The 22,025-nt window shown below is 38.9% G+C and overlaps 2 protein-coding genes across 3 annotated transcripts; one reads left to right on the plus strand and one right to left on the minus strand.

The window, feature by feature from the left end:
- The first annotated feature begins 120 nt into the window (after positions 1-120).
- Positions 121-12,262, plus strand: LOC131792087 (amine oxidase [flavin-containing] B). Of its 2 annotated transcripts, XM_059109454.2 has the most exons (17): positions 130-275; positions 350-447; positions 2,273-2,410; positions 2,593-2,789; positions 3,824-3,927; positions 4,346-4,386; positions 4,680-4,740; positions 5,193-5,281; positions 5,906-5,989; positions 7,012-7,087; positions 7,271-7,361; positions 7,902-7,955; positions 8,437-8,494; positions 8,604-8,701; positions 9,025-9,136; positions 9,693-9,752; positions 10,349-12,262. In XM_059109454.2, exons 1-17 carry the CDS (start codon positions 215-217, stop codon positions 10,487-10,489), a joined length of 1,563 nt encoding a protein of 520 aa, XP_058965437.2. In that variant the 5' UTR covers positions 130-214; the 3' UTR covers positions 10,490-12,262. The 2 variants fall into 2 exon arrangements, 1 of the variants encoding a protein (XP_058965437.2); XR_009340838.2 differs by lacking the exon at positions 10,349-12,262 and having other exon boundaries at positions 121-275; positions 8,604-8,706; positions 9,693-9,720.
- LOC131792128 (tripartite motif-containing protein 2-like) lies at positions 12,182-19,345 on the minus strand. Its single transcript, XM_066169450.1, has 7 exons — positions 18,061-19,345; positions 17,244-17,713; positions 16,976-17,055; positions 16,304-16,750; positions 15,313-15,690; positions 14,358-14,795; positions 12,182-13,647 (listed from the first exon to the last, which is right to left on the minus strand). The coding sequence occupies exons 2-7, from the start codon at positions 17,684-17,686 to the stop codon at positions 12,503-12,505; spliced, it is 2,931 nt and encodes a 976-aa protein (XP_066025547.1). The 5' UTR covers positions 17,687-17,713; positions 18,061-19,345; the 3' UTR covers positions 12,182-12,502.
- Positions 19,346-22,025: the final 2,680 nt, after the last annotated feature.

A 22,025-nucleotide genomic window follows, 5' to 3' on the forward strand; every position in this document is an offset into this window, starting at 1 on the left:
TGCTCAGCTCAATTTCCGCCGCTCTCTCGTGTCCGGTCTCCGCTCCTCCCCGAAAGATCACAGGATATCATTAGCCACTGTATCACATTACGTCAGAGGATATAACAGGATATCTGGACATCAGTGCAACGGTACAGCGGTACACCCACGAAGCTATAGAGAATTTTTCTAAGTGGGCTCCGAAAACGATTGGTAAACCGAGTTGCCGGCTGAAATGGAGAGTGATAAGGAAGTCAACTTTGTGGAAGTTGCAGTAATCGGAGCTGGACTAAGTGGTACGTTTTGATGCATCTTTTTAGAAAGTATTTTAAAATATGGGTAGTTGTAGTTACATTGCTCGTATTCCTAGGTTTGTTCGCTGCCCGGGTTCTTCACAAGAAGTATGGTGTCAAGGTTGTTGTTCTTGAGGCAAGAGACCGCGTAGGCGGGCGTACTTTTACTGAAACGGTGAGATGAAAAAACGTGCTAGACATATTCCATCACCTTTATCCTGCTATACATTCTATGTTGATTCATCAGCTCTGTAACTCTCTCCCGATCCCCCCAATTTCTTCTCTCTACCGTCGCCTGTAAGACCTACTGCTGTAAGTTTTTCCAGAGGGCAAGCTCTTGTGTTTTAGGTTTCGCCTTAACCCTTTGCTCCCTTCACCATCAGCGGCAGCTTACCATATTTATTTGATTTAACGTCACAGCATTTATTAAATTTTTCTTGATTCAAGTGCGCTATTTATTTGAGGGCAGCATTTACAGGAGGGTCGCATTTATTTAAAATCCACTTTATTTCTTGCAAACAGTGGTATGGTAACAGACCATTTTAATTTAAAAAAACAGAAACATGTTTTAGTGCTTGTCTGAAATATCATTTTATATATCATTCTCAATTTCACAATTTGCATGTTAATTCTACTGCAATACATAAAGTGAATAAAAATCTAATGTCGGGTATTCTTTCTCAACGTTAGAACTGGTAAATTCAAAAGGATTTGTGCCTGGTTTACTCAAAATTTCTAACTGCAGTTGAAGTAATGATGGTTCTGAAATTGCATGATTCTGAAACAGGATTGCGGAATATGTAAATCAACTCCAACCAGAAGTGAACTTAAATCAGTTATGTTACATCTTCCTTTCTTTCAAAAGAAAAGAACGGAATAAAATGAACAAAATTGAAACAAAAGAAATCAAACAAAAGCGAAGCAATCAACATAATTTCACAGTCCTATTCCAACCATAAAATATTATAGAAAAACTTGTCATGTCTGTTACTTAACTGGACTCAAGGTTCTAGGGGTTTATATAGTGCATAGGTGGTTTTGCTACACATTGATGATGATCTATGGTCTTGGGATGATTATTTTCTCCAGTTTGCTGTAGAGTGTTGGCTCTTATGTGGGCCTGAGGTGTCTCCTGTCTTGTCAGATCTTGTCCTTGGATGAACAGCTAGTCTACTGAGGGTAACACTCTATACTAACCACTGCCTCCAATCTTTCATCACCTGGAATTTTCCAAGCTTCTTTTTTTAATCTTGGTCAGGTGGAGGGAGGTATTGAGTACATACTTTATTAACTTTTTCACTCCCAACATCTCATTATTTAGTAATTCTCCTTACTATCTGCATATAATTGTTATATTGTTATTTTGGAGAGTTTGATATTGGATCAACTAATAATCCCCTAAATAGTATTTTTCATTATTCTCATCACATTTCCACTTGATGTTGTATTGATTATGTTGGGAGAAATTCTTTCTTGATTACTTGTGGGAGTGAAAGGGTCAAGCTTCATTTTTATGCACCTGAGGAACTGGCCAATTGGTTTGAGTATGGCAGTCTTAATCCTTTCACTCCCAAGATATAATTAGTAATTCTCCTAACTAATTCTGCCATACTAAATCCTTATGATGTTACTTCAGAGAATTTGGTATTGGATCAACTAATAATCCCATAATTTATATTCTTCTCTATTCTCATCACCTACCTGCTTGATATTGTATTGATATTGTAAGGAGAAATTCTGTTTTAATATGATGTGGAGTGGGGTTTACAAGCCCCAGGTCTATTCATTATACTGGCATCCTCTTTTGTTCTTTTTATTCTGTGAAAGAGAGCTCCTAAGTAATTGAGTTTACTACTATCTGACTCAATAACTCACTTATCAGAATGGCGCTAAAATTGTCAACAGACATAAATACTGGTATATTATTCTACTTTCATAGTATATCACAGAAAAGTCCTGCACATTAGTAGAAGCACTCTTAATCTAACTTTTGATTTTAGGACCCCAGGTTTGGTTACTGTGATTTGGGTGGAGCCTATGTATGTGAAACTCAGACCAGACTGCTGAAACTTGCCCAGGAGCTAGGAGTAGAAACATATCAAGTTTACAGTCAGGGCCAATCTGTGGAACATTATTTGGTAAATAAGATGTATTTTTGATGTTCTAAGCCTGCATGTGGCTCAAACTTTACTATCTCATGAGCAATACTTGGCAACCATTTTTCCATCAAAATTTTTGAAGAGAAAACAGGGGGGTGGACCGGGTAACTATTGCTTAATTACTTATAGTTATTTATAATGATGCTATTGAAAAATTTCAGGGTAAAAGAATTACTAAGCAAGGAGCCCTTCCTTCTATGGGGTCCATATTAGGTGCCTTAGATGTTAACAACTTCTGGCAGCTCCTGGACAAAATGGCCAAACAAGTTCCTCTGGAGGATCCTTGGAATGCCCCTTGTGCTTTAGAATGGGATACGATGACTGTCAAACAGCTGATTGATCAGAAGTGTTGGACAAGGTAGAACAACAAAATATAGCTTGGTCTACACCTTTGTACAAAAACTTAAATATATTTAGCTCCTTGTTTGGATATACAGCAGTAAAAAGAAAAAAGAAAATCTTTTAGATTAATAAACAAATTTTTAATAGATACATTGCTGCAGAGAAACACCAACTCACAGACACACATCCTGTGATACTTCCCATAACCTTAAACTCCCAAGATCTGAATATTAATTCTCCCCACTAGCTGTTAAACATTTCCTTATAAATTGGTCTCAAGAAGTTAGTGTTAGATATCAAGATTACAATTTTTACCCAATAAGTCTGAGTATTCTCACTTGTTTGCTGGATGATGTATGGATATTATAGGGAGAACTTAAATGCTGATCAAGTCTGGAACTTAAAGGGTTAAGGTTATCCTTTATTACCTGTATAAGCTTTACAAATACATTTAGTTTTAGTTTTACTAGGAATATTTTGGAAACAAGCACACTGAATTAGAATTAAGAATTAATCATTATTAACCTTTAACTCCCAAGATTTCATGAGTAATTCTCCCTTCTTTCGGCTATACAATTTATATGATGTTAGTTTGGAGAATTTGGAATTGGATCAACCAAAAACCCCTTGATTGATATTTTTCTTTATTCTCATCACTTGTCTTCTTGATATCATACTGATAATGTGAGGAGAAATTCTGTCTCGGTCACTAGTGGGACTTAACTTAACGTTAAGTTGAGAATCAAAATGTTGAAAACATATGTTGAGTGTAGGGGATCCAGAGCCATCTCAAATTGAATTGTGCAGTTGACTGTAGAGTTTTGATCAAGAGATGCAGTATTTAGCAGGGGGAATAGTGAAAAGTGACAGGAAAATATTCTCCAGGTCTGAATGAAAAACTAGTAGAGGATGTTAAAAATTTAGGTAGATAATTGGGTGTAGCAGGAGAACAATTCTCTTATCACTGATGCTGTACAAACACCTTGTTGTAAAATTATTGTCCGGCGCTATACAAATCCTTCTACTCAATTTATTAATTACTGCCCACAGGTATGGAAAGGCTACAGCTACTGCATATGTGCAAGGAATTCTCACTTCAGAGCCACATGATATCTCTCTGTTGTTTTTCTTGTGGTATCTGCATTCTGGAGGAGGTACATTACTCTTTAGACTTAGTTATGGTTTGGATTATTCGTCATTATACAGTCATGTAAGCATAGATTTTAAGCTGGCTCTCTGCTGAGGGTACCTTTGATACTTCCACAATTTTGCAACTTTGAAGCAGAAACAGCTAACTTATCCTTGCCAGTTTTCTTTCTCTCTGTGTTATTGCAGGAAGCATTATTGCACTTAAGAAAGATCATTGCTGTAAGGTTTTTAAAAATCGTTTTCTTTTATTTCTGCAGTTACTCCAAACTTACATTGTGCTCTTTGTGGTTTACTCTTGTAAAGTGCATTTTCTGTTTTTAAGCAATGACTCAAGAAAATTCACACTCAGACTATGAAATAATGGGAAAATGGAAAATTCATAACTTTGGCAACTAGAGTGGAGACATTTACCTTTCTCTGCAGGGACAAAACGAAATATTGAATTTGAAGCAGGAGGGGGACAGGTTAGTTCATTTTTCCTATCTCTGATTCAAACAGGCATTGAATGAGGTTTAGTAAGAATTAGGCCGATCAGTTGTTGTACAAGATATTGTCAGTCAGACATAAGTCAGTAGTAGACTTTTTGCAATATTCTGCAGTGATAGAAGTCAAAATGAATGTGTAGCAGAGGTAGGAGTCAATGTAGGTTTGAACTTTTACCTTTTATTATACTTAGAGATATTATTTCATGAAGATGTTTTTTTTTTTTATTTTGCTGTTAAGTACACTAAAGTATTTTTTTGTTTTGAGGAACTAGGAAATGAAATTTTGTGGAGGCTCTCAGACTGTTAGTATGAAAATGGCTGAACATCTTGGTGGTGAGTTTGAAGTGAATGAGTTGAGAATGAAGCCCAGCAAATATTTGTTCCCAAACAAGGATGAAGTTAAGATGGCCAGAACTGAAAAATTTTCTTCTTCTTTAGTGTTTTTTACACCTTGACCCCATTCCAGTCCATAAAAATGCAGAAAGAAAGGAAAGAAAATCAGACACCATTTGTTACTTTACAATTTTCATTGACAAAAGATGGCATGAAGCAGCTTTGTTTTTAAACAGAGAAATTCCAAGAGGGTTGGGTAGGGGGTGGATCTGCGCCTGTGGATAGCCAATCAGAACACTAAGAGCACAGACAGGAGTTGTAAAGGGTGGACTAACGTGTTTTTGATGAAAATCTTAACAGACCTGTTAGTAGTTGTATCACTTTACAGAAACTTAATTTCTGTTAATACTGGCTGAATATTTCCATATGAAGGTTTGATTTGCTTTCATCAGATAGAGTGAAATTAAACAGCTGTGTTGTGCGTATTGAAGAGTGTGATGATCATATTAAAGTGAAATGTGCAGATGGAACAGATTATAGGGTAAATGTACTATTGTATCTCTTGTGTACTTAGGTAGGGGGTACACAATCAATGCAAAAATGATAAGAGATAGTCCACATTTCAAATGTCCATCAACAATAAGAATGTTAATCCAACGTAGCATGGAATTTTGCTAAATTTAAAGTATACTTTTGATTATTGGACAAGGTAAAGGATGCTCCTGAGCTAGTAAACTGGTAAAGCTCATCCCAGTTTCTGTTGCATGAAATCCCCCCCCCCCTCTCCTCTAGCATTTTGCCCAGTTTCCCTGACAGTTTTCCAATACCCATTACCCATTTATACTCTTGGGGGTGAGGAGAGGCACAGTACAGTGTTCTTGCCCAAGAACACAACACAACGACCTCGCCAGGTCTTGAATGCAGACCTTACAACCCAGAGCCCAGATTACTGTTCACGATACCACTGCACTTGCAACTTAAATGTTGGCTGAACAGTTTAGTAACTTGGATCCTTAACATCCTGTAATGTATTTGTCATGGTGTACAGTCTAACAACTCAGGGAAAATCTGGCTCGAGGCAGAACTGAGAGTGTTTATATCCAGAATGATAACTTGTCTGATCGTTTCTTTAATTTGTTATTTTCTGTGTGTTTGCTGGTTTAAGGCTTCATTTGTCATCAGCTCAGTTCCTCCAGCTTTGCTCGGAAAGATCAGCTTCAATCCTCCTCTTCCACCTCTAAAAAATCAGGTTTATTTATTTATTTTATTTGTTACAGTTAATGGCAATTAACGAAATAAAATAATTACCTATAATAAAGGAAATGCCATAAGGATGAAAACTAAACTAGGTGTTTTTTTTTACTTATTTAAACTTTGAAAATAAATGGAAATAATACCGGTATATTAGCATAAGCCATTCAGTAAAAATTATAATAAGCCAGTTGATCATTTCTTTTTCCTTTTGGCGGACTTATCTTACAGGTATAATTTAGCACGCTCGACACCTCTTTTTCTTAGAGGTGACTTAAGGTGTAAACATGTAGTACTTTTCATCTTCCGCACTGAATTTATAATCAGGTAACTTATACGCACAGCACGTAGCTCTTTTAGGGGCGGTACCTTGGGTATGCCCTTTCCTCTCCGATTTTTCTGTTTATTCTGCTGTTATGTAACAGTCTTCGAGGAGTATTTCCTCTAAGGTATCTTTTTAAGTATCTTTCTAATTCTGTTGATAAGTTCCTTACAATTTTTATATTACCAATCGTGTTTTAGTTATGACTAACCTTGACTGTTAGACTAAGAAATTTAAGGTAGAAAATGATTTTGTAAAGTGTAAACATCTCGAAGGTATCTACTTAGTATGCGAACTCCGCTCTGCGTAGCTTAACGTGGTTCGCTAGTTAAGCGTAAAAGGATGACGAAGGTTAGGGATTGACAGCTCGGTAAGCGTCACCTTTATAAGTGACCCACACTTTCCTCGAGAGATCTGAGCTAGTCCCGAGGTAATAAGTTGTAAGAAAGAAAGAGAAGAATAAAGAGAACTTCAACTGAACGGTGTGTGTTAGGAAATTACTTCTAACACATAATTCTTCTTTAAAGTAAGTCCATCTTTCTCTCTCAAAGGGTACCCAGCAGTATAACCATTCAAAACTTTATTTAAAAAAAATAACAATAAAACCTAAAATAGTTGAGAGCGACTGACAGATACAATGTATTTGTAATTTACGTGCTCTTCAGTCATCGTGAGGTTAACGTTTCTGAAATTTGCAGGCAATTCAAAGAATTCCTATGGGATCCATTATCAAGACAATCACCTTCTATGATCGGCCATTTTGGAGAGAGAAAGGTAAAGTATTTATCCGTTTATCTGCCACAACGAGTTTTTGTGAAGAAACTTCGACAAAAAAATTAAGGCTCTTTCCACAACACGAAATAGTTTAGTACAGGTTTTTTATCTCTAACAGACTGTTTTCTAACAGTATTGTTAGGTCATTTTTTAAAAAGTCATAGAATCCCTGCTTTTTATTAGGTCTCGCAGGCTATTTTAATTCGGATGAAGGTCCAGTTGAGGAAGGTTACGATGATACTAAACCAGATAACAGTAATCCGGCCATTATGGGGTAAGTAATCTTATGGCGCCTACCGTGAGCCAGAACTTTCCCACAATACCGCTCAATTTAAACTGGCAAGGCATTTTATCCAAAGAGTTTGTATCAATGTTGGTATCTGAGAAATTGGGCACTTACCCCTCCCCTAACCCAACAACAGTCAACTGATAACAAGTTAGGGTTAATGCTGGGTGAGGGGAGGGGTGGAGGGGTTGATGCGGAGTTGCTCTGGTACCAACATTGACCCCGACAGTTTTCCCTGATTTTGTGAAAGTTTGTGTTGGTGATGGTCAGATCTTCTCATTGTTTTAAATCATGGATGTGTCCGGTTTGGGCACTCTGTTCTGACCAATGGTAATCGTTCTCAGATTAGATTGCGAGTATAAACTCCTTATTTGTCATGTGGTACAGGGAGCCCATAACAGCACTAAAAAATAAATGTCGAAGAGGACTTTTTTTTCAGTCCCTCGAGTCCCTTCAGCTTGATGCTGGCGATTTTCCCGCGCGTTGACTGGCTCTCTTTGAAGTTGAATGCTGGTACTATTTTTTCAGGTTTATACTGGCGGATAAAGCGCGACAGACAACAACTCTTACCAAAGAGGAAAGGTTATATGCCTTATATCTTATCTTCAGAGATGATATTAGATAAATAAATACTTACAGATAATGTCCCAACCCTGGGAATGACCTTACTACGTGTTTTTTGCTCAATCGTCTCATTAGAACGATCATCAGCAATAAATGCATGTCTTTGGGATATTGAACTAAGTTCTTTAACCGCTCTCATAGTGTGCATGTCCATTGAGTGTCGCAAAACCAAAACCAAAGTAATCACCACGGCCAGTCAGACCAAAGGAATTATCTCAATGCGAGCCAATGAGAACTCAAAGGAAAACAAGCAAGCTGCCGGAAGCGCGGGAAAACACGAGTGACCGAGTCGCGATTGGCTTTTGTTTGCATCAGATAGGTTGGGAGGCTGGCGCGAGTTTTCTGGACCAATCACAGTGTAAAGAAAGCAAACCCTACGCAATCGTGGATTATTGTAGATATTCATTCGCTTTATAACTGACTTTTTCGCTTTACTCAGACAGAAACTAGTTTGTGAGCAATATGCCAGAATATATGATACCTCAGAGGCACTGGAGGTAGGTTGCATATTATTTTTCGTCATTTCGTCTCTTGTCATGGCATGTTTAGCGTAACGAAAGAGGTAGTTTCATTTTACCAACTGACCACACATTGTTTTCCTCTCAGCCAGTGTTGTATCTAGAGAAGAACTGGATGGCGGATGAGTTTTCTGGAGGCTGCTATGTTGGAACTTTTCCTCCTGGGGTGTTAACTGCTTACGGAAAGTAAAGTACTTGTTATTTTTATTCGCTTCATAAGTTTTTAAACGCTCACTAGGGTACAAAAACAAGTTAACATCAACACTTAAAGTTATAGATGATAGATACATAAAAGAAATAGCGCTCATTTGGCGCGAAAATATGCTCGGATAATCATCCGAGGACATTACCTGTCCCGAAATGGGAAGCTAGAAGAAAGCTGTTCGCTTAGAGCTTAATGGGTTTGAAGTCAAGGTGGGGATAACTGAAAATAAAGAGATGATCAACTTAGCCGTGTCTTTTGTTTTTAATTTTTTCTGACATGAAGTCTTAATTCTCTGGTTTTTAAGAGTTTTGAGGATGCCTTTTGGTCGAGTGCATTTCGCTGGAACGATCACGGCGACACTTTGGGCCGGTTACATGGAAGGCGCGATAGAGTCTGGGGAACGCGCTGCTGTGGAGGTAAAGGGCTTTATGTAATTTTAACTGAAAAGTTTTCCAGACGGGAGGTGTGGCAAATTAGTCAAACTCCTTCCTAGAGTTAAGAAACAATTCCCGCGTTGTTGTGCTGTAACCTAACGGATTCCAGATAAAGCGAATTCGAAATCATTGTGTTTCGTTCTCTGGAGGACACTGAGGGCTACGCTGATCAGGGCAGTCAGCCGAAATGAAGTTTTGGGGGGAGGAGACAGGGGGGCCAAAATTTTGGGATCGAAATGCTTTGTTGCTGTTGCTGGAACAGAAAAAAAACCAACAACAACGAAACGGACAAACAGTTAACTTAACACAAAGAGCTGTTGTGTTGGGCTGCATGGTAGATGCATCTATCGCTCTGACGAAGGGCTAACGCTCGAAACGTCAGCTTTTTTACCCTTTACGGTGGCTAATTTACGTTTTCAACCCAGTTGTTAACACTAAATTACCTGCTATACTCTCCCACCGACGCAGCACCACAGTTTCTTTAGAAACTTACCCCTTTATGCATGGTAGATGCTTACGCTCTCTTGAACCATTTCAGGTGCTATGCAGACTTGGTAAGATGACAGAAAGTGAAACTAGAAAACGACTTAAGTTAGAGGTAAGCTAGCAAAATTCATGTATAGCCAGCAAAAACTCAGCGCTGTTAACCCTTTACATCCAAACAACAGTATTTATACTCGTCATACTGGTCCCTATACATTTCCTGGGGTGCTGATGAGGAGAATTTGTTTTACAATCCAGACTAGAGCTTCTCTAGTTGGTGACCATTTCCTTTATTCTCATCACCTGAATGTGTTTTTTTTAGGGATGATATTTTAAAGAGAAATTAGATGTTAGTCACTTTTAGGGGTTGAAAGGTTAATTTGCCCAAAATTACGTGACAATGCAAATCCACCGTTTTTTTTTTTCCTTAGTTGCCCATCATAAATTTGTCGTTGAAAGGACTTTCATTTTAAGCTTTAAAATTATGCAATATACCAGGCGCTAAATGTAATCACACCATAATGATGTCGAAAGGTTCTGGACCCTTGGATGTTTTGCCCTGCATGGCTTGTCAACGAGTAAAGTTACTCTTACACCTCCTATATGGCCATTTGATTTATCTTTTTACGGGAATAGTTTTTTTTTTGCCTTTGCCTTTGCCGGATCAGTGTTCAGTTTACTCGTGTATTTATTACTTTTGTTTTTCATTAGGGTTTGGAATCTAAGTTTTTAGAGTTTTCATTTATGGAGAAGCACTTACTACCATCTGTGCCCACCTTGTTGGCTTGTTCCTCTCTGCTCAGTGGGGCGGTTGTTCTCTCAATACTTTGGTGGAAATATTGTTTAAAGTAGAACTTGTCTAATTCAGTTAAATAACTGTGAAATGTTCTTCAATTTGGAGAGATTTGAGCCCATATTTGGTATTTTGTTTTAGAAGCTTAGGTCCTACTGGGATAAAATATTATAAAATTTGGTCCTTATCAAACCATATGGGATTTTTCGATACTTCGCAGGAAACGAAGAACTCGACAGCACTCGAAAATGTAAACAAAGTGAAATAATTCAAGAATATTACTCAAAAAATGCTGTAAAGGACCACCCGTGTTCGAGCCAGGGTTTAAGCGCTCATTCTTAATGGGCATTCCAAAGGGGAAAGAGCTATTACTTTTATTACTTTATTGAAAAGTCAAACAGGATAAGCTGATACTACTAGCTTCAAATGATGTCTGATGTTTCTTTTTTTGTCATTGAAATTAAAATCTTGATCAGAATGCTTTCATGCCTCGTCTAAACCAATAATTCATTCAGAGATCAGTGTCCATCAATCTTACACGTACATTCTCTTGAGCATTGTGGCAGAATGAAGTTTTGGCTCGTGCTTGATGCACCTGTTTATTACCATATTTCTCTACTTAGTAGTTCTTCACGTGCTATTTTTCAACTGGCGGACATTCTGAATTTTGTGCTGTTGTGTATCATGGACTGAGTTCCAATGTGCCTTTCTACAAAGATAATGTACCCTAAGCTTGAGTCGGATAATGTAGTCTAAGCTTGAGTCAGGTTCGATTAGTGTGGTCACGAGCCAAAACGCAAGTGCGCGAAGAAAAGCGAGGTCAGGTCGCTCCTTAACAACCAAAGCCTCTATTGCCTGCGAAACGGCCGCCCCTTCGCTGATCTTCTCCGACTGACAGCTTGAAAGAGGTTACTTTTGAGGTTAAGCATGAGTTGCTATGGTAGTTTTTGAGGGGACCTGATGGGGGTTTTTCTGAAATCTTAAAATATTTTACTCAAACTTTGATTGTATCGTAGAGGCCCTTACCGCTCAATACAGGTTCCACAGAAAGGGTATCATAACAAATCGATATAAAACGTCACTTTATGCCATAATTGACCACTTAATGTATAAAAAGTCGCTCGATGATACTATTAACATTGATTTCGGGAGATAAATATAGATTAAACTTTACGTGAAAGATTATTAGTTTTATCAGAGTGATTCTGCTTTTAGTGACCGTTTATTACAGGTGGAAGACAATACAAACAGGCCGTTTGCACTCATCAAGGTGACCATGGCCGCTTAGTAGAGTTGAGTGACCGCCTAATAGAGGTGAAGATTACAATAATTAAAGGGGAAATACTTGTGAAGTTTGACAACCGACCACTTCAAACAGTGCTTAATAGCACTTAATACGGTGCACCTTAATACAGGTTCGACTTTATCTCGTGCGTAATGAGAACTTAGTATCTGGTATACAGAAACCAGTAAAGATCTCTAAGCAATTGTGGTGTTTGGTGATAAAAGTCTTGCAATATTTAGGTATACATGTATTGGTATCTCATGGAAAGAAAAATCGCTTCCTTCCCTACAGCATCTCACCCAACCCCGATCAGCCCTGATCATAACTGACTACGATGCGATTTACTTTCAACGAAGTGTTTCAGATGAAAAACAGCAACAAAAAAACATAATCATCAGTGTCGTATGTCTTAACATAAACGTTTAACTACGTGCAATTAAGCTTGTCAGTAATAAAATTTCTTTCTTCTTTATTATCAATCACATGGAGTTTAATGCATCGAAAGTGATATGAACTGCGACTAAAGACATTGGGTAGTATCTATTGTTCTCGCGATATTTACTTGCAGTGGCGAAAATATAAATCTGTAGTATTAGCGGCGAAGCGTAAACAGGGAGGCTCTTATGGGTCGGAGATCACGCGAGCGTATTTGCTGACAAGTGCGTTACTGTTATGGCTTCCGGTGACATCGCAGATTGAGAAGGAAATAAGCAACAACAAGTTCATCGTAAAATGTTTATCGAGAAAGTGGATAGACACAAATTTTTAAAAAAAGAAAAAAAGGATTTTATCGTAGAATCAAAACACAGTTGTGTAGAGTATCAGTAACCAGCAAGTCACCATTTTTACAAACTGTTACAGCCCAGGGTTTTCGGTTTTCTTGATCAAAGGTACAGAGAAATTCACCATCCAGGGTAAACATTTGCAGTCTTCTATTACCATTGTCACAGACGATCAGGTTATCAAAAGCATCAACAACAAGGCCACAGGGACACAGGAACTGTCCTTCACCAGACCCCTTGCTGCCAATATTAGATAGAAATAAACCTTCCTTATTGAAAACCTTGACACAGTCAGCAGTGGAATACGACACAAAGAACTTTTCCTGATGATAAAATACACAGTTGGGTCTATGGTCATAATACGGGACACTGAAAGACTGTAACAATTGTGCACCGTCCGAGGAAAGGATCTTAATTTTACCGTCAGCGTCATTACACACGATCACGTGACCATCATCATTTGTGACAAAAACAGTCCGAGGAGTGATTACGTGCTTCGTGAACTTTTGGATAAACTGGCCATCATCAGTGATTAGAAGCATTTGTCTTGAAGGTCCATCGTTATCAATTACGATCGTATCACCATTCCTTGCGACTGCTACTGACCCAGGCTCATGAATCTTCAGAGCTGCACCAGTTGGTAATCCCGTCTCACCTCCTATCGTCCTGAAGTATTTCAAATTTTCATCAAAAACCTGAAGGCGGCCATTCAACGCATCTGCCACAATAATTTCTCCTGTTTTTTCATTCTTTGCAATACTGCGCGGTAAACGAAATTCTCCTTCTCCATTTCCAGTTGACCCACACGACTTGACTACTTTGTACTGATATGGCTTCACGTTAACTCTCCAAGGACTACCAGTCAGCGGCCATCCGTTAATCACAATCGTAACATCGTGTCGTCCAGCTCTCTTTGGTTTGTAATAGACTGTGTAGTTGCCATCTTTAAGGTTCATGGTTTTTACTTTTTCTCTCCATGTTCGAGATCTGATTGTGACGGTCACGCGTTCTTGTTTGTTATAAAACGGTTTTCCTTCTGAATCTCGTGTAGTTATCGTGAAGTTAGCCTCGGCGCCCTGCTCGGCTTCATTTAAACCGTTTCCTTCAGCTTGTGACTTCGAATGGTCCGTGTGATAAGATGGAATACTTTCTAAAATGAAACGCCAAACATATAATGGCAAAACTGATATAAAAACAAAGTGACTTAAGGCTTAAGCAGCTTACACTAGAATGTCCCTTAACAGTTTGCTCACAAAATATCGGCTTCTTAATTTCGAAAGACTCCCCTCCGATGTATAACAGTCGACTCCCAAATACACCAAAAATTAATCATTACTTTCTTTTGATTCTGACCCTTAAATGATTACAAGTCGCCCCTGGATGTTCACTCTGTTGTTATGATCGATATTGTAACGCCTAGGAAACACAAACATATGACATCGTTCAATAAGAAACGAAACAAAACTTTACCGGGGTTGAATTTCTTTTTAATCATAACCATTACGATTTCCTCAAATGTGATTGGTGCATGAAACGGCGACAATGATGGTGAAAATGACGATGAGGAGGAGGAGTAGAAGAAGGAGGATGCGAACACAATTATATGGCCATTTTCACGATTTATTTAGAACAACACGAATTGTCACCTTCATCAAATATCATTTGAGTTTCTTTTTCTCTTTCGATACTGACAAATTTTTCTTTGCTTTCGGTAAAAGTGAGTAATAGAGTTTTAATGTCCAATATTTGTTTTTTGGGTACTCAGCGTAGGCGGTGATAAATTTAGCTTACGTATGCTGTAAAAGTTAGCACAATGTACTTTCAAATTTTCTACATGCAAGAAGCACTTTAGACATGTACCTGGATTTGTAACTTCGCTTGATGGCCTCACGGGTCCTAAGAAAGATTTTCTGCATCTGTCGTAGTCTTCCTTTCTAATAACAGCTTTTAAGCTGACATCTTTCAGATTAAGTTTCTGTCTTACGTCATCAGTCAGGATGCACTTCTCAGCCATTTCGTCGAGATAACCAGAACAATAATCGCTCTTCATATTTTCAAGACTCTCCAGGGTGGGGCATTCCACTCGTATTTCTAAGGATCCAACTACTACTGCTTTTATACGTACATTGCACTTGTTTCTTAAACGGCCGAGGAAGTCACCGAGTACTTCGGTTTGACAGAACGCGTTGTAGTTCTTGATCTCTTCTTGAAAATACTGGTTCAATCTCTCCTTTTTTACAGCATCAACGTTAGGGCTGGTGATTTTAACTGACATTTCTTGTGGTTCCGTAACGGTGCCTGAGAAAATTAACAAAAAATTCAAATCGGATATCAACCAAATCATTTATTATTATTGTTCGCTTTGACTTTACTCAGCTTCTGAAGCAGACCATTGATTAATAAGTAAGAAAAAATGTTCTGTCTAGGAAAAAGGTTCAGAAAACCATCAGCGAGAAAAGCAATTTAAGGTGGATGTAACGTTTTTCATCCACTGAGGTATTCTCCGAAAGTTGACGGCTTTAACCAGTGGTTATTAAATCTTAAGCTTTGATTTTAAATTTGCGGAAATGGTGGGTGACCATTAAAAAAGGCCAAAAAGGACACAGTAAATCGGGTTTTATATTTCATAATGTAAATTTGATGAGTTAGTGCTCAGGTTATCAGCCGGTTTTCCTTACGAACATTTCTATGACATAACCAGACGTGACATCTCAAAAAAACGGTTGCGAAGGAGACTAAGATTTACTTGGACTAGCAACCTCTTTATTTGGCCTCGTTGGTTCAAAAAACGATTTCTTATATGCGAAGTACTCACCATCTTTGATAACCGTTTTCACCCTAACATCTTTCATCTGAGGGTTTTCGGTTACTTCATCAGTCAGAAGGCATCTCTCTGCAGTTTTATTGAGGTGACCTGACTCGTAGTCCGTCCACAGACGTGTAAGGCCCTCTGCGTTTGCGCATTTCAATCCTATCTCTAGGCAGCCGAACCTCAATGCTTTGGTGCGTAGGTTATAAGCATCTTCAATATACTTAAGAAAGTCGCCCGTTCCTTTCGTTGGTGAAAATGTTTTGCAGTTAAGGAACATTAAAACGTCGGCTTCAAAATTTTGGTTGGACTCATTCAGATTTTCACCACTAGCATTGTGGGTGGTGATTTTAACTGTTATCTCACGCAGTTCCATAACGGCGCCTAAAAAATCAAGAAAATCTCGATTCAACTATTTACAATCAACTATTTACAATCAACCTTTTCCCTTCCTTACAACCTCTCGGGCAGGCTTTTAAACAGAGTTTCGTTCAAGCACAGAGCGAAAAGTCCATCAGCTGGTGAAGAATTTGAGTATCACGTGATGCTTTTCATCCGATCAGCTAGCTTAAAGTAACGAGTTGTAGAAGATGTATTTTTTTAGGTCTTGATGAACTCTAAAGGGAACACTTTAAATCGTGTTTCTCAAATTATAATACACACTACTGTCGCAACTTGGGTGTAGTGGCAACCAGTTGAAGGTGTAATTATTCACCGAATAATGATCATTTGCACTTATTTCCATTCTAATCCTGTGCTTTTCAGTTATGTAAATGAAGATAGCATGTTTTTTGTGTGTTGATGCAATGAACAGCTCAGCTCAGTGAGTCGAACATTCCCATCCGAGGTACTAATCCGAAGGTTTTTGATTCGATCGACTTCTGTCAGGAGATCATCTGATTCATCTACTCAAGAGTTACACAGGATGATGGTTATCAACTATAAGGATGATTTTTTTTTTATCAAGTGCAACAAGCAGTTTAAGTGCAGTACGTACCTTGACTTTTACCTGCGCTTGATGGCTTCAATCGCTCAATGAAAGACCTTCTGCATGTCTCGTAGTCCTCTTCTTTAATGACAGTTGTTAGTCTCATATTTTTCATGTTCAGTTTCTTTTTTACTTCATCGGTCAGAATGCACATCTCAGCGATTTCATTGAGGCGGCGAGAGAGGAAGTATCTCCAGAGTCTTTCAAGGCTTCCCAGGGTAACACATTCCACTCGTATTTCTAGACCGTCAAATTGTAATGCTTGAGTGCTCAGGTTGTAAATATCTTCCAAACCTTTCAGGAAAGCATTCAGTCCTTCAGTTGGAGAAAATGTGTTTTGCTTTAGGAACATCTTTATGTCCGCAGAAAATTGGTGACTGGACGTGTCTTGTTTTTTAACATCAAGATTTTGAGGCACCACTCTTAGTTTGATCTCGTGTGGAGCCTCGGGATCGCCTGGAAAGAAAAAAATTAAGAAAATATTGATCACCAGAAATCCTTCTCCTATTTTTCCCTGACATCATTTCTAATGTTGACGTAGTCAGTGACTAAATTCTCGTCTTGGTCTCTGCAGGGTCACAGTGAACCAAACAAATTGGTAAAAGAGGCTTGATGGCCTGAGGACAAAGCATATTTCCATGCAACATGAAACTGATAAGTGGTTAAGAGTTAGATACATACATCTGTTACCGAGGTTGAGTTTCTGCATCTGTGTTTCTCGTACTGGCGCGGCGTGGGTGACTTCTCGCGAACGCGAAAACCTGAAATAAATTGTTATTCATGCACGCTGTAAGAGATTCTGAAGGTAATACTTCAACTGTATCACAATGAACGCAAGGATTCAAAATCTACAATCTCATTTTCATTCCCAGACTTCCTATTTCATCGCAGTACTCGAAAGCGAGTAAAAAGGTTTGGGTCACTGGATCAAAATGACTCAGATTGTTACCTTATTTCCTGCACTTTCCTGTAAACCTCTTTGGCATTCCTGATGGTTACAACTAACTCCCTGTTGAATCCAATTCTAGAAAACTCTTTTTGCAATCTATGCTTTACTTTCTCTGCTTCAAGGTCATCCACGAACTGTAACAAACTACGATCTGTATGACAGTAAAGCTCCACCAAAATTGAACCATCCCCGATGTTCCTGACTTCAGGATCAGCTCCGTTTTCATTTCTTTCTTCTAAGGCATTCCTTATGGCATTTTCAACAGAATGCTTTTTAGACAAGTAGAATGCACCCAACGACAGGGCTCCAGCCAGCGCGACTCCTGCCAGAATGGGGCTGTCTATTTTCACTGAGAAAAAAAAGCCTGATGTATTTGCTGACGCTGCCACCTCAAACACCGCCCCAGCTCCAGCCGCAGCTAAATTTGCGCCTTCACCAGCCATTACCTTTATTCTATTTCGGCCTTATCCCTGTTGAGAGAAGAAGAAAACAACGGCCTTAAATTTTACATTTTGAGCCGCAGAGTAACAACTTTTTTTCGTTTATAATTCTGCTGTTTCCTTAAAGGGGACTTTCGACCACTGAGGCTAGAGTAGTTGGTAAGTGCAGTTATTCATTGCTTTGGCCTCTATTTTACTTTCGCGTAAGTTCATAGCAATGCAATGTTACAACGAGCATGCAATGAAATCATATGTATTTTTGAGAGAACAGTTTGACCTTTATGGTGTTTTAAACGCCAATTAAACATATATCGCTCACTGATATCGATGAAAGTAAAGTGAGAGAAAAGAAAAAAAGTTATCAATCTCCAACTCACACTCATTTTTAAAATTCGGTTGTTGTATTGTGTTTTTGAATCTTTCCCAGACTATATGCCTGCAATCACGTTACCGACGCTTCTTTCATTCAACGGGTCAGACATGCTAATTCTTGGATTGCAGTGTATACTCCTGCTCAGCTTTCGTCCAATGTCACGCATCGACATACACGATAGCGAACAGAATGAGGTGATCTTCCCAAAACCAATTGGTAACTGGCTAGTAAATAACGGTATTGTAGACCCAAAAAGGGATTCAGTCTGAAAAACAATTTACATCTCCGTCCGTCGTTATCCAATCCAAAATTTATAATTGCTTACAGCTGTAGCTTCAGTGAAATTTCATCTACGATAATAAGGGTTAAAGTAATAACTTCCAACATCACTGGTTTACTTACCGTTCCAGGTGCATTGCAATTGAATGCTGGAAAAGGTTTCCTAAAGATATTTATCTTTAAAAATTAACATACGAGTGAAAAACACATGGTCGAGAAGGATATGCTTATTTGAGGACTGTGGATTTTCGAACTCCTTGCGGAGTATTCATTTCAACCTTCACTCCTTCACTCTTTAATGCATCTTGAAGATCTTGGCCAAGGCTTTTAAGTGAATAATTACCTTCTGAAATTCTCTTTACAATTGCACTGCCCTGTGCATTGAATACAGAGATTTCTCTACTTCGCTTCAAATTAAACCATGTGTTCTAGGAGAAAAACTCACGAGCCTGATATGTTAATATTTTTCGCTGCCGGGAAGTTCTTTGAAGTAAACCGTGTGATCATTTGAATCTGCAAAAATTATAAGCACAATCATACTGATTATAAAAATGTTTGCGTGGCTAAGATCAGACGTAGGTAATAAAACTGAAGATTAAGCTAAGACAATAGCCTGGAGTGATTTCAAAGCACGATACCCAAATGCAGACTTGAGCAAGTTCAATGCCCAATCGTCGTTCAATGATGAAAGACAGGCAACAGGTGAAGTTTACTTCGGTCGATCAGATGGAGTTCAGTCGAGCGTCTCAGGATCAGACAGTAGATATTTGGAAGATGACATGAAGAAGGCACTTGGAGTTGGAGGTTTTCCCATGAACTCACTCGGAATCGAATAGAAGAAGGAAGTGCCAGCAGTTCCATCGAACGTGAATGACGTCGGCCGCTTGAATGAGGAGATTGAGATTTGTGTTACCCCATCCCAATACTTTAAAGCAAAATTCAGAGGAATATTCACAAGAATGAAAATCCAGCACTCTTCAGGTACAGGATCAAATACATGGCTTGCGAGACCAAATATGAGCTACTGGTCTCAACAGCTCAACTTCGCAGTATGGTGCGCAAGAACAGGCTGTGGAATATCTCGTGAAGTGTTTGATAAGAATTGCAGAACAGATCAAGTCGTTTCTGATGTTTCATATATACTTCACGGTCAGAAGGATTCTCTTTGAGATGGGTGGAAGTAAATCGGCTGCTCCAGGTGACCCATAAAGATAAATGATAATTGTGGCACGCCATCGTTCAAACGAAAATGTGTGTAATTTGGAATTTCATCACGTACAGACTTCTGCTTCAAAGAAGGTGATGATCACGGTCTCGGATCCGTTTCCATTAATGTGACAATACTTGGACCGTCAGCAACTTCAAACTCTTATCCTGGTAATAACAAGTTCAGCGATGAGAGAGGAAAAGCTATCAAAGGCAATCTGATTTATTTCATCCGGAGTGACAACAAAAATGTTGAAAATCAGTTTGACTTTTTCATGGCAAATCAGTTAGAAGGTCTGACGCAGGCCGGGATGGCGGGATTGAATCAGCCGATTGAGGCATTCGTCTATTGCATTCTCGGTGCACAAGCCTCCACTATTCATTGTGGTCATTTCATATTGATCACCTGAGGGACCGGGAGTTGAATTGTAATGAGGATTAAGGGTAAAGTGTCCTGTTGTATTTCCATCATCTTCATCATCTCCATCATTTGTATTTCCTTCTTTGTCAAGCATAGCACCAGTATCTCCAAATTCTGCCATTTTAAATGAAATCTTTTAAAAATGGAATTCAGCGAAAAAACCAAACTAAGTTTTGAAAAAAAGAGGTCAAACGCCCTTAAAGCGGACCGTATAATTCACAGAGTAACATTTAACTCCAATAGGGCATCTCAACGTGGGACACTTAGAGTCCCAGTTACAGGATCTATTTCACTCATCTTTGACTTGGCAGCCAGTGGTCACGCACACAATTATATCGTGAATAATGTCGCAAGAGCTCTTGCTGACAGGTTGACTGTGAAATTCGCGGGAGAAATCGTGCAGGGCATTGATGGTTATGATCCTTTCGAGCTCTATGAAGACCTCCTCTTGGCTGAGAATGAGAAAGCAAGCATGATCAGAGAAGGTATTCAGCCTGCTGATCTTTCCAAGATCAGATGCAATGCTGAAGATAAGAATAAACGAGGAGTTGACAAGGAGAATAAGCTCAACGATGTTTATGAGAACAAATATAGGATTCCATTGGATTATGAGATTCTAAAGGATGATGGAGTCTTCCTCCCAAGAGCTCTTTCTGATAAGTTTTTCGAGCTCAGGCTTGCACCCGTCGGCAGGGTTGTAATCGGATCTGATGAGGCACAGCTCGCCTTTGAATTGACTAACATCCAGCATGAGTATGAAGTCATTCACTGTCAAGAACTCGCTGATGAGGCCTTGTCTAACTACGAAATGGAAAGAGACCAATGTAGGAGCAAGTAACTCATCTCAAGACAATCTCAGTCGATAAGGGATCAGACACGATCTTCAGTGAGAGCATCAATGTTCCAAGGAGGTCAATGAAGGGACTTCTTCTTCAATTTTACGAGCCATATGTCGCTGGTGCGATAGACAGTGAGAAGACATTTAATCCTGACATCACTGAAATGAAGGTAATTGTCAATGGAATCCCTAATAAGGTTTACAGTCGAGGAAGGAAGACAAGTGGGAAGAGGTCTTTAAAAGATTTGAAAAGGAAAACAGCGAGATGAATGCAACAGACTTTTATGCCGGAGACAGATTCGGTCTATTCATCTATCTCAGGAGTATGAGAGACAGTAATCTTCATGAAAATGGATTGAGATTGGTGAATACGAAGGAAGGAGTTCAGCTCGCAATCAACGGGAATGCGTCAAGCTCAGGGAATATTAAATGTCACATCTTCATCCCCTCAGACAATATTCTTAGTATGGTTTGATCGTCCGGGTGAGTGTAGTCCTAAGAAGGACTGTTGTCGGTACTGGTGACTGGAAAGGAAAGGAAAAGCGTCCGGCTCAGAGAATGTCAGTTAAATGTCACATCAGTCATCCTCTCAGATGCTCAGCTCAACATCATCCAACGTGAGCCTGAAAGCCTGAATTATTAATGAAATAACTTCTCATTTACAAAGACACGATTTTGACAGAAGAACAAATCAAGGCACATCACGACTTCTCAGCGAGAAGATACAACATTGATATGCTGATGACGATATGCTGATGACGCGACAAGAGAATCATTAGAGATGATAATATTCACACCCTCTTCAGAACTCACGAGTGACACATTCTCAATAATCTGAAGAGGGTGTGAAATTATTCAATACCTGTGAACAATTCAAGTTGCCTTTAAAATCAAGGTTGTCTCCAAAATGCTCAAAAAGCCGTTTATTTGAAATCAAGGTTGATTTCAAGTCAACCTTGATTTCAAGGTTAAATTCATGATTTGCCTTTAAATAAAAGTTGCTTTTAAAATGCGCCAGAAACCCCATTTTCTATCTACTGTCTTTTGTTTTACCCTTTGTTTAACTTTGAATAATGTGCTAGATTTAGAACTAAGGACGGATTCCGATCGATGTCGGTGACATTACGTGGTTTTGTTCCGAAGCGTTCTGTGCTAGTTCATTCTTGAAATGGCTTGCCCACCGCTGGGTACCTCCTTAGAAAGCGAACAAGATCATGAAATATTA

The sequence above is a fragment of the Pocillopora verrucosa genome, chromosome 7, assembly GCF_036669915.1.
Source record: "Pocillopora verrucosa isolate sample1 chromosome 7, ASM3666991v2, whole genome shotgun sequence".
In the NCBI taxonomy this organism is placed as follows: Eukaryota; Metazoa; Cnidaria; class Anthozoa; order Scleractinia; family Pocilloporidae; genus Pocillopora; species Pocillopora verrucosa.